At 46.1% G+C, this 13,124-nt stretch overlaps 1 protein-coding gene across 1 annotated transcript; it reads left to right on the top strand.

The window, feature by feature from the left end:
• The first annotated feature begins 3,935 nt into the window (after nucleotides 1–3,935).
• LOC100280839 (polygalacturonase inhibitor) lies at nucleotides 3,936–5,054 on the top strand. The gene has a single exon (NM_001153759.2). The coding sequence runs from the start codon at nucleotides 3,962–3,964 to the stop codon at nucleotides 4,985–4,987; it is 1,026 nt and encodes a 341-aa protein (NP_001147231.2). The 5' UTR covers nucleotides 3,936–3,961; the 3' UTR covers nucleotides 4,988–5,054.
• Nucleotides 5,055–13,124: the final 8,070 nt, after the last annotated feature.

The raw sequence follows: 13,124 nt of genomic DNA, 5'->3' as shown, positions 1-13,124 counted from the left end.
TATTTCCCGGCATGTGTTTAGTACTTTCAAACGCTTGACTCAGGTATCAGCACATTAATCCTTAATTCCATTCATGTCTCATAGACAAGGCATCCACCCTGGATCCAAGTCCATAGACCATCATAGATCCCGTTATCAAGATGAATACAATCAATTCCTGACCTCGCGCGAGTGCTAGAAAAATCACTCGACTTCTACCGAGATCCCTAATTAGCAAAGCAGCTACTCGACCTAGCATACTAGTATCCATCTCAAAAAGGAATCTTGAGTTCATGCAACTAGGGTTTCAACTAACTCCTACACTTAAGTGCACATTACAAACCTACAAACATTAAGTGTAGTAAAATAGCATATATAAAAGGTTATGCATAAAACCGGGGCTTGCCTTCAATTGCGGGTGCAGGGGAGATTCTTCGGCGACAAGTTCGGGAGCTGGTTCCCGAGCTTCCTCTTGCTGTGTCTCTAGCTCTTGGATCAAGACGAACTCTCCGTCCGCGAGATTGTAATCTAGTGAATGCAAATGTATGAGTATGAATGCAACACAATTATATTCATTTGTACATGTCCAAAGTGCATGCTAGGTTTCAAGGATTTCTTCCCCTTTTAAAATTTTTAAGGTCTTTTATAGGGTAGGTTGAACTACGCCTCTATTTTAGAAATTTCCAAAAATCCTATAAACATTACTGTGGCTTCTTATTAGCTTACACAAGTCTGTCGCAAAATTGAGGCCTAAAAAGGGAGTGGTTTTCTCTGTACAAAAATAACAAAATCTAGGGCAGAGGGGGTACTTTGAACTACAACCCTTGAGTAGAAATGGCTTCTGCCCTAATACTTATTTTTGCTGGTGTTTGTGGGTGATAATATGCTTCCATGCCAAATTTTAGCCAAAGATACCTAATGGTTAATTATTGCTGATTTTCTAAAGTTTGGGGGCTTAGTGGGTGCTTTCTACCACCACTCTATTTAAAAAATGTCAAACAACAGATTTCCCAATTTTTCTAGTTTCTTCTTTGCGCAAGAGCAATCATTCCTAAAGTTGGTTATTTTTACTTATAGGGGATGAGTTGTACGATTTCTTAGAATATATAATCTTTCTCATGGGGCAGGGGGTGGGGTGTATTCCACTGTACAACTACCTTAGTTTTATATTTTTCCCTCACAGTACACATCATAATTACGTAGGGAAAAATAGGGTTGCTTACTCAAAGGGAAATAGGGTTGTTTCCCACATTTAGTCTTTCTTTTTAATTTTTTGAAGTATTGGCAATTTCCTAGTTTTATTTGTTTAACCCACTTACTGTGATATTCTCGGGTGGTTACTAATTTTACAGTGGTACAATAGTGGTCAAGGGTCTACTAAATTTTTCTTATCACTATTGCATATGTCCTATTATTTGTAATCATTATCTTTCTTAAATGCTCAATACCTAAATAAAATCATAAATTCTAGATCAATACTGGACTAGGGTTCCATATATTTTCCCCATGAACTTTATCACTTAATCATGCTAGGAAAAATAATATTGCTCTCTGGTTTCTATTTTTAGTGCCCTTTTCTATTTTTCCAAGGTTTGGGTAAAAACATATCCTAGGGGATAAAATTTGTTTAATCTTGGGTACTGGGGTACTTAACATTTTTAAACAATGTACCTACTGGTCAAGTATCTCCATAAATTTTCTCAAGTCTAGTCTAAAGTTTTTCTACCCTTTTCCTCATTTCCAAGGTTTAAGTGGTTTTTCTATTTAAATCAGAACTCTAAAAAGTAATATAAGAAATATGGGTTCTACTATTTTTACTTGGTAGATTACATTATGCAGAGCCTAGCAAAATTGGTTTGACAAATTTTGGATGAATCATACTCAAGTTATGTTTTTTCCAAGTCTGTTGTTGATTAAAAAGGATTTGAATTTTAAATGGAAAACGAAATCCACTTTGTGCTTGGGTCCCTGGCGTATATTCCCTGCGTTCCTTACAGACATGTCCCCAGGCTACTATTCAGCTGAGTCACTGACATTGCAGAAAACCCCCTAGGCTTGTGAACTATCTAACTCGCGCTCCTAACCTCACCGAAATAGTAACCGCGACGAAAGAAAGGGCGGCGGGGCTTACCGGCGGTGATCTAGCTCCGGCGAAGTGTCCACGGAGGTTGGGGAGGTCCTGGCGAACACGTCGATGGGCTGATGGCGGTCAGAGGTGGTCGGGGTCGCTCTGGCCGCGCACGGGGGCGGAAGAGCTTGGCGGCGGCGAGGAGTCTGGCCTAAATACGGCGGTAAAGTTCAATTGGTTGGTTCGGAAGCTTTACCAGGTGACACAGAGGTTGTGCGCACGAGGAATTTGAAAATGGTGCAGTGGCTTACCCGGTCCACACTCTCCGGTGAGCGGAGGAAGTCCGGCGAGGGTGGTCTGGCGTCTCCGGTGGGGTTGCGCTCGGTCTGAGGGTTTGGGAAGCTTCATGGGTCTCTTGTGAAGCTAACCGAGCAGCTGGCGTGGGCAAGGGGTGGCTTGGGTGAGCTGGCCGCGGTGGCTGGAGCTCGGGCGGATCGGCGGGCGGTGGAGCTCTCGGTTCACGGCCAGGGCTCCGGCGATTGAGCGCGGTGAGTGTGTGAGGCTGAAGCAAGGATGTCGTAGGGCTAATGGCTTTTATTGGCGTGGGCGCGCGGCGGACTGACCGTGCGCAGGGGCGAGCGCGCGGCGGACTGACCGTGCGCAGAGGCGAGCGCGCGCGGCGGTTGGGCGAACGTAGGCATGCCGACCATGGTCGAACACGTGTGTGCGTTGTTTCCGTCCGAGTTCTGGCGCGTGTAGTCACTGGTCCATGCCTGCTCTTGCCTTGGTCAGTGCACAAAACCTCTTCCCCTTCCCTCAAGCCACCGATCCTGTGTGGTGGTCAAAGGATTTGGCCTACAGGATCCAGAGATATGGAGCACTCATGTAGGATCTGTCTCACAGCCCGAGCTCGAGGCAAATCCCTGGTTTTGTCGTGTCTAAGGCCCGAATTCCAATGCCATCTTCAAATATGTGGTAGAGGGGTTAGTTTAACACAAATTTGTCAATGGGAGCCCAAGGTTTTGAATTCAAAATCTTCATGAACGCAGGCAATCTTTGTAAGAGGGCTGAAATTCAGTTAAGAGAAATCCTGATTTGCTTTGGGGCCCTCGACTTGAGTGGCTTATTTAGGGATTTTGCAAAATTCTTTTTTGAGCCAATATTCTTACTATCTTTTGTAGGTTATTTGTTGTATTACAACTTTTATAATTTGTCCAAGTCATGACAATATGGTTTTCTTAGTCTTTTATTGAATTTCTTTTCGGTGCTCCATTGCTCTAGAGAAAGGGTTGTTAGGGTTTTGGCATTTCCTTTCTCCCTTAAGCTTCATATGGTCAGGGTATGGTTCTTAGGGTGAAAAAGACTTGATTAAGTTTTAGCTCCTCAAGATTGGTGCCTTTTGCTCCAACTAAAATACATGTAATAATGGATCACAATATGGGTACTGAGGAGAAACCCTGAGTAACACCTTGGGTGTTACAAGTCCTACATGTCAATGTCTAGTGGAATAAATTTGAGTGGATCCCATATCTTTTCTTACCAGAATATTTATACTTTGCAAGTATGAGATTATATGATACGTGCATTTTTTAAAAAAAACTGCTGTATATTTAATGTCAAAGTTTAGTTAAAGCAACATATCTATGTGACAACGGGAAAAAGTCCACCACGCCGGACGCCGGTCGCCGCTCTGGTCAGAGTTTAGGTTGAGTAATTTGACCACCGTCTCCGTTGGTCGTCTCGTCTTGCACACTGCACATGCATCAGAGCAGCGAGCGGGGCCTGCCAAACGCGGCGGCTGCGTGTCTGTCGGCTCAGTTCGCACTCGCAGCCGCCACTGGCAGACGACCAGTATATATATATAGCCAGGCCAGCTAGCTGCTGCGATGATCCCCGTGCACAGGAAAGAGCAAGATGAAGACAACGACGACGGCGATGCGCTCCTTGTCCGTCGCCGTCCTCCTCCTCGTCGCCGCCGCCGCTTCAGCATCCGCCGCCAAGGATCGCTGCCACTCGGGCGACAAGGCGGCGCTGCTGGCCATCAAGGCGGCGCTCGGCAACCCGTACCACTTCGCGTCGTGGACGCCCGACAACCCCTGCTGCGACTGGTACGACGTGGACTGCGACGCCACCACCGGCCGCGTCGTCGGCCTCGCCGTGTTCCAGGACGCCAACCTGACGGGCACCATCCCCGACGCCGTCGCGGGCCTCGTCCACCTCCAGAACCTCATGCTGCACCACCTCCCGGGCATCTCCGGGCCCATCCCGCCGGCCATCGGCAGGCTCTCCAACCTCTCCTTCCTCACCATCTCCTGGACGGGCGTCTCCGGCCCCGTGCCGTCGTTCCTGGGCACGCTCACCAGGCTCAACCAGCTGGACCTCTCCTTCAACGCCCTCACCGGCGCCGTCCCGGCCTCGCTCGCCGCGCTCCCCAGCCTTTACAGCATCGACATCAGCCGCAACCGCCTCACGGGCTCCCTGCCGCCGCTGCTCTTCAGCAGGCTCGATAAGGCGCAGCAGGAGGCGTACCTCCGGCTGTCGCACAACAACCTCACCGGCAGCGTTCCGCCTGAGTTCTCCGCGGTGGCCTTCGCGCAGGTCGACCTGTCCCGCAACGCCTTCGCCGGCGACGCGTCGGGCCTGTTCGGCAGGGCGAAGCCGGTGCAGCAGATGGACCTCTCGCGCAACGCCTTCAGCTTCAACCTGTCCGCCGTGGAGCTGCCGGAGCAGCTCAACTCGCTGGACCTTAGCCACAACGCCATCTACGGCGGCATCCCCGCGCAGGTGGTGAACCTGACCAACCTGCAGTTGTTCAACGTCAGCTACAACCGGCTGTGCGGCGCGGTGCCCACCGGCGGCAACATGGCGAGCTTCGATGCCTACAGCTACCAGCACAACAGGTGCTTGTGTGGACCTCCGCTTGCTGATCCCTGCAAATGAAGTGACAGTCGTGTAACTCTTGTGATCAAACTATTGTTCTAATAAAGGAATAAAATCTATTATTGCCTCTGTCTTTGCAAGCTTCTGCCTTTATAGTATATTTACTATAAAGGCCATGTCAGATTCCACGGATAACTTGATAGTATATTTAGGCCCTGTTCCAATCTCGCGAGATAAACTTTAGCAGCTTTTTTTTAGCTACTTTTAGCCATTTGTAATCTAAACAGGAGAGCTAATGGTGGTAATTGAAACTAAACTTTAGCACTTCAATTCATATAGCTAAAATTTAGCAGGAAGCTAAAGTTTATCCCGTGAGATTGAAACGGGGTCTTACTGGTCTCAAGTACAGATACAATACAACTTATCTCTATTTTCACACCTACTGGTGTTAGTAGATGTAACAGCACTTGGTAGTGCAGAGTTGCAGACTTCAGCTCCATGTAATGATACCAACAGGACATTGCTATGTTTGCTTTATTTAGCTTTGGATTCTTAAAGGCAAGCTGTAGATCGTGGGATGCAACTTGTGGGTTGTTGAGTGGATGGGATTGGATTCTAAAAATCTGCGGTTAAAAGGTACCCTGCTTGTTTTGTCTTCAACATTTAAGATCAGAAACCCAACACCCAAAGCTAAATAAAAACAGGCCCTAATTCTTGTAACACTACCAAAACCATCAACTAAAAATAATGTATTTAATTTATTAATGTTAAATATGGTAATAAATTTTTCTTTCAAATGTTTAATTTTTATTTGTATTTAGAATAATTTTTGTTTGCTCATATTTGATTTTTGGATGTTTAGTTTAATTTCTTTCATGTTAAAAATCCATTTAGTTAATATAGAAATATTGGTCCAAAAAAATATCTTGGTTATACATAATTTCGGAATAATTATTATGATTTTCAGAATTTTTTAAAAATATATTTATTTATATTTTTGAATAGAAAAGAAAAGAAAAAAACAAATTCGGAAAACCCTAACCCTAGCCGAATTCGGCCCATTAGGGGCCAACCGGCCAGCCGCCCACCCCCTCCCCTCTTTCTCTCTATGGCACGTGGGGCCCACCCGCGGGCCTCCTCTCCTCTTCCTCCTCATCCCGCCGCCGCTAGGCGCCCGCGCTCGACGCGCGCGCCCCGCGTCCCTCGGCGTCCGCGCCCGGCCGACCGCGCCACGCCGAGCTGGAAAACGCCGCACGACCCTCTCTCTCTCCCCCCACGTTCTCCCTAATGGCGTCGTTAACGGCCGCGGCCATCGATGGCGTTGAAAGCTGGTCGTTTCTCTCCCCTTGCGTCCTCTCCTCTCCCTCTCTCGCTCTATAAAAGGCCGAGCTTCTCCCTCTCTCTCCCTCCCCGAGCTTTTTCTCTCTCTCTCTCGCTCTCCTCGCTCGCCCACGCCTCGTCGTCGACTGGAGCCGCCACTCGCCGGAGTCGCACTCGCTGGAGCCTCGCCTCGCCGGAGCCGCGCCCCACACCCTGGCCGAGCCCCTCCCCTGCTCCCGCGCCCGACCGAGCCCTCCCCTTCTCGCCGAGTTGTCCCTGCACACGACCAAGTGCTCAAGGTAGAAGATGACAGTTTTGCGTTTTGGCCCTCCGAAATTCTGAGAATTATTTCTGTATTTTATGCATCACAAATGTATGTAAAAGTGATTCAAAAACTTTAATGTGCTACTCTCTGATGTATACGTGTAATCGTAAACAAGCATCGCAACGATATTTTGACAGGTGTATGGTGATTTTTATACTAGAGACGTTTACGATTAATCTCGCTTTAGCACATAAACAATAATTGTTAGTAGTATTTTAAGTATAATTTTATGGATATAAAGAAGTAGAATAAAACACTAGACCACGTATTTTCGGTCAGATGAAAATAGGTTTTTACTAGTCATAATAAATGTATTCATAAGTATAACACTTAATTACTTAGAATTAGTAAAATACTTATTTATGTCATAATAGTCATGATTATGTCATTAAAAGTCCAAGTAGTAATTTACATTAATTCTTAGAATATTAATGTTAGAGGAATTATAAATAAATAATTTTTAGCTAGACGTATAATTTCTATGTACAAATAAAAGGGATATAACTCAAAAGCCTATTATTAGTAATAACAAAAATAATTAGAGATTGTTAATAAATGTTATTCTATATTATACTAGATAAAACTATTATTATAGTCACTTACTCATATTTTCACCAATAATGACTCGCAGTAATAGTCATAATGATTAATAAGTATTTACGCTTTAAGACGTATTCATGAGTATAATTGTGTGATGTATGAATGTGTATGTAATGGTGAATGATTTGTCCTGTAATGGTGTATGTTTATTTATTTGGCGTACATATTCTTTTCTATGTACGATACGCAAATCGATGCTAGAAGTTGACTGTGAGGTAGACGAACCAAACTTATTCGAAGACGACCCATAGGACACTTTCGAGCAAGGCAAGTGGATTCTCCCTCTGAATATTCTATTTGTACCTAAGTAATGCATATAATAATGTTTACTTTTTGGATATATTGCATAATTTGATGGGATTTGCCTAAATAAGGATTTCCTAGAATTACCAACCCTATTCCTTAAATTACCCTGGGATAAATGCTATGCTTAGCAAATTTTGCTATTGCTCAACCTGATGAATATGATGTCACTCTTTTAATGATACTATGTTTCGAAAATGAAGTTTATTTATGTTGTTAACCCGATGGTTAAACAAGAACATTTTGTGTTAAATGGAACATGGAGTGACCACCCAGGATAACAGTGCAACCACGAGTGCTATCATGGCTCTGGCTTTGGTAATTAGCTCTATAGACTTAGTGCTTAGCAACCCTACCTAAAAGATGGGCAAGAGGGGGCGGCAGTGGTTTGGTGGCAGCTCATGTTAACATGGGATGTTAGTCTTGGCTAAGTTACCTCATCTAGAGGGCCATCAATACTGATGTGGAAACCTTAGCGGATGGTTTTGTACTAAGGATATTTTGTGAAAGCCTCATAATAGATCCCTAGCCATTCACCTCGGCAGTGTTTACGGGTCCGATCAACCCAGTCTAGATGGGATACATGGCTTGTGGGTAAAGTTGTACCAACTCTGCAGAGTGTAAAACTGATATGTGAGACGTGCTCAAGGTTAAGAGCAACCTGGACCCTCGTATGATAATTGAACTTAAAGATGGAGAATAAATCGAGATCTGATGATCTATCAATGGTTTGCTTAAGTGGTTTTACTTAAGTGCTTTTGATATACTCTTATACCTTTGTTTAATTGGGATATTTGGAATACACACTTATTAGTGTCGGCGTTTCGAGACCGGGGGGTCCCTGGGCCGACGAGTGAATGTCGCCGCGTGCCCCAGCCCAGATGGGTCGAGCGCGAGGGCGAGCGCGAAGGGGGGAGAGCGAGGCGGCCGGAGACCGGCGTGAGAGAGGTGGGAATCCCGCGGCCTTCGTGTTCGTCCCGCGCCCAGGTCGGGTGCGCTTGCAGTAGGGGGTTACAAGCGTCCACGCGGGAGAGGGAGCGAGCAGCTCCAAGCGAGCGCCTGTCTCGTCCTCGTCCCCGCGCGGCCAACCCTCTCTAAGAGGGCCCTGGTCCTTCCTTTTATAGGCGTAAGGAGAGGATCCAGGTGTACAATGGGGGGTGTAGCTGAGAGCACCTAGAGGGGGGTGAATAGGTGATCCTGTAAAACTTAAACTTAGCCACAAAACTTTGATTAAGCGTTAGCACAGTTTATGCCAAGTGGCTAGAGAGGAGTCAAAACACAATAACCACAAGAATTCAATCACAGAGATGACACGGTGGTTATCCCGTGGTTCGGCCAAGTACAAAACTTGCCTACTCCACGTTGTGGCGTCCCAACGGACGAGAGTTGCACTCAACTCCTCTCAAGTGATCCAATGATCAACTTGAATACCACGGTGTTCTTGCTTTTCTTTTCTCAATCCCGTTTGCGAGGAATCTCCACAGCTTGGAGCCTCTCGCCCTTACAAAAGATGTTCACAGAGAATCACGGAGCAAGGGAGGGATTAGCAACTCACACACGACACAAAGATCACAGCGAATACGCACACACAAGACCCAGACTTGAGCTCAAGAGACTAGCACACTAGAACGGAGCTCAAATCACTAGAATGTCGAACAAGTGCGTAAGATTGATGTGTGAGTGATCAATAGTGCTCAAGGAATGCTTGGTGTCCTCCTCCATGCGCCTAGGGGTCCCTTTTATAGCCCCAAGGCAGCTAGGAGCCGTTGAGAACAAATCTGGAAGGCTATCCTTGCCTTCTTTCGTCGGGCGCACCGGACAGTCCGGTGCACACCGGACACTGTCCGGTGCCCGATTTATTTCCATAAACAGCGCAGTCGACCGTTGCCGACCGTTGTAGATCTGGCGCACCGGACATGTCCGGTGCACACCGGACAGTCCGGTGCCTCCTTCCGACCGTTGGCCAGGCCACGTGTCGTGCGCAGATTCCGCGGCCGACCGTTGGCTCGGCCGACCGTTGGCTCACCGGACAGTCCGGTGCACACCGGACAGTCCGGTGAATTATAGCCGTACGCCGTCGGCGAATACCCGAGAGCGGCCTCTTCACGCCGAGTCAGTCTGGCGCACCAGACACTGTCCGGTGCACCACCGGACAGTCCGGTGCCCCAGACCGAACTGAGTCTTGGCTGTACACAGCCAAGTCTTTGCACCTTTCTTCTTGTCTTTTTTTCTTTCTGTTTCTAACACTTAGACAAGTATATTAGTACACAAAACTAATGTACTAAGGCTTAGAAACATACCTTTACTTGTGATTTGCACTTTGTCCATCCATGGGCATAGAATCACGTTTAAGCACTTGTGTTTGCAATCAATCACCAAAATACTTAGAAATGGCCCAAGGGCTCATTTCCCTTTCAATCTCCCCCTTTTTGGTGATTTATGCCAACACAACATAAGGCAACTAGAACAAGTGCCAAATCTCTTCAAATAAAATAAATTTGAGTTTTATTCAATTTTGGCATATATGGATCATCCTTTGCCACCACTTGGTTTGTTTGTTTTTTTTTTGCAAATCAAACTCAAATCTCTATCTCTAAGTCAAACACACATGTTGGAGCATAAAGAGAGTCATTCCAAAAGAGATTGATCAAAGATTTCAAAAAGCTCCCCCTTTTTCCCATAATCACTACTTCTCCCCACAAGAAGCCAACTTTTGACAAAAGAGACAATACAAGAGTTTTGACAAACCCAAAAGCTCTATTCTACTATTTTCAAAATTTCTCAAGTGGTAGCTGATCCATTCATTGCTTTGGCCTTTATTTTCTCCCCCTTTGGCATCAAGCACCAAAACGGGATCAATCTTGGCCCTTTAACCCCATTGCCTCACCAAAATCTCCAATTAAGAGCAAATGACAATAAGAGTTCATGAGATGGACTTGGAATAAGTTACCCTCTCATTGGAGTGCAGTGGAAGTCTTTCATGGTCCAAGTCCACCTTTTCCCTATCAATTCTCCTTCGAGGCTAAATCAAGCAAACTCAAGCATATGGTTAGTCTCAAAGGGTCAAGTTGTAACACAGCTCCCCCTAAACATGTGCATCACTCTGCAACGAACTTGTGAGGTCCAGGGAGTGTTTGTACAACTTGAGCACCAAAATAAGCAACAAAATGCAGAATGAACATGATCAAAGGCATAAACACATGTATGCTACAATTCAATCCAAGTTCCGCGAATCTAAGACATTTAGCTCACTACGCAGCCTGCAAAATGTCTTCTCATCTAGAGGCTTGGTAAAGATATCGGCTAGCTGGTTCTCGGTGCTAACATGAAACACTTCGATATCCCCTTTTGCTGGTGGTCTCTCAAAAAGTGATGTTGGATGTCTATATGCTTTGTGCGGCTGTGTTCAACAGGATTTTCCGCCATGCGGATAGCACTCTCATTATCACATAGGAGTGGGACTTTGCTCAGATTGTAGCCAAAGTCCCTGAGGGTTTGCCTCATCCAAAGTAGTTGCGCGCAACACTGTCCTGCGGCAACATACTCGGCCTCAGCGGTGGATAGGGCAACAGAAGTTTGTTTCTTAGAGTTCCATGACACCAGGGACCTTCCTAAGAATTGGCACGTCCCCGATGTACTCTTCCTATCGACCTTACACCAGCATAATCGGAGTCTGAGTATCCAATTAAGTCAAAGGTAGACCCCTTTGGATACCAGAGCCCGAAGCAAGGCGTAGCAACTAAATATCTAAGGATTCGCTTCACTGCCACTAAGTGACACTCCTTAGGATCGGATTGAAATCTAGCACACATGCATACGCTGAGCATAATATCCGGTCTACTAGCACATAAGTAAAGTAATGACCCTATCATTGACCGGTATGCTTTTTGATCAACGGACTTACCTCCTTTGTTGAGGTCGGTGTGTCCGTCGGTTCCCATCGGAGTCTTTGCGGGCTTGGCGTCCTTCATCCCAAACCGCTTCAGCAGATCTTGCGTGTACTTCGTTTGAGAGATGAAGGTGTCGTCCTTGAGTTGCTTCACTTGGAACCCAAGGAAGTAGTTCAACTCGCCCATCATCGACATCTCGAATTTCTGCGTCATCACCCTGCTAAACTCTTCACAAGACTTTTTATTAGTAGAACCAAATATTATGTCATCGACATAAATTTGGCACACAAACAAATCACCATCACAAGTCTTAGTGAAAAGAGTTGGATCGGCTTTCCCAACCTTGAAAGCATTAACAATTAAAAAGTCTCTAAGGCATTCATACCATGCTCTTGGGGCTTGCTTAAGTCCATAGAGCGCCTTAGAGAGCTTACACACATGGTCGGGGTACCGTTCATCCTCGAAGCCAGGGGGTTGCTCCACGTACACCTCCTCCTTGATTGGTCCGTTGAGGAAAGCGCTCTTCACATCCATTTGGTACAACCTAAAGGAATGATGAGCGGCATATGCTAGCAAGATACGAATTGATTCTAGCCTAGCCACAGGAGCAAAAGTCTCCTCGAAATCCAAACCTGCGACTTGGGCATAACCTTTTGCCACAAGTCAAGCCTTATTCCTTGTCACCACTCCGTGCTCGTCTTGTTTGTTGCGGAACACCCACTTGGTTCCCACAACATTCTGCTTGGGACGAGGCACCAGTGTCCAAACTTCATTGCGCTTGAAGTTATTGAGCTCCTCTTGCATGGCCAACACCCAATCCGGATCTAGCAAGGCCTCTTCTACCCTGAAAGGCTCAATAGAAGAGACAAAAGAGTAATGTTCACAAAAATTAACTAATCGAGATCGAGTAGTTACTCCCTTGCTAATGTCACCCAGAATTTGGTCGACGGGATGATCCCTTTGAATCATCGCTCGAACTTGGGTTGGAGGTGCCGGTTGCGCTTCTTCCTCCATCACATGATCATCTTGTGCTCCCCCTTGATCACACGCCTCCTGTTGATGAACCTGTTCATCGTCTTGAGTTAGGGGATGCACCATAGTTGAGGAAGAAGGTTGATCTCGTTCATCTTGTTCCTGTGGCCGAACTTCTCCAATCGCCATGGTTCGTATAGCGGCCGTCGGAACATCTTCTTCATCTACATCATCACAATCAACAACTTGCTCTCTTGGAGAGCCATTAGTCTCATCAAATACAACGTCGCTAGAGACTTCAACCAAACCCGATGATTTGTTGAAGACTCTATACGCCTTTGTATTTGAGTCATAACCTAACAAAAACCCTTCTACAGCTTTGGGAGCAAACTTAGAATTTCTACCCTTCTTCACTAGAATGTAGCACTTGCTCCCAAATACACGAAAGTAAGATACATTGGGTTTGTTACCGGTTAGTAGCTCATACGACGTCTTCTTGAGGAGGCGATGAAGGTAGACCCTGTTGATGGCGTGGCAAGCCGTGTTCACGGCTTCCGTCCAAAAGCACTCGGGGGTCTTGAATTCTCCTAGCATCGTCCTCGCCATATCGATGAGCGTCCTGTTCTTCCTCTCTACCACACCATTTTGCTGTGGTGTGTAGGGAGCAGAGAACTCGTGCTTGATCCCTTCCTCTTCAAGGAACTCCTCCACTTGAAGGTTCTTGAACTCGGACCCATTGTCGCTCCTTATCTTCTTTACTTTGAGCTCAAACTCATTTTGAGCTCTC

This window comes from Zea mays, chromosome 6 (assembly GCF_902167145.1).
Source record: "Zea mays cultivar B73 chromosome 6, Zm-B73-REFERENCE-NAM-5.0, whole genome shotgun sequence".
Taxonomy (NCBI): Eukaryota; Viridiplantae; Streptophyta; class Magnoliopsida; order Poales; family Poaceae; genus Zea; species Zea mays.
This window is presented reverse-complemented; position numbering and strand designations above follow the sequence as displayed.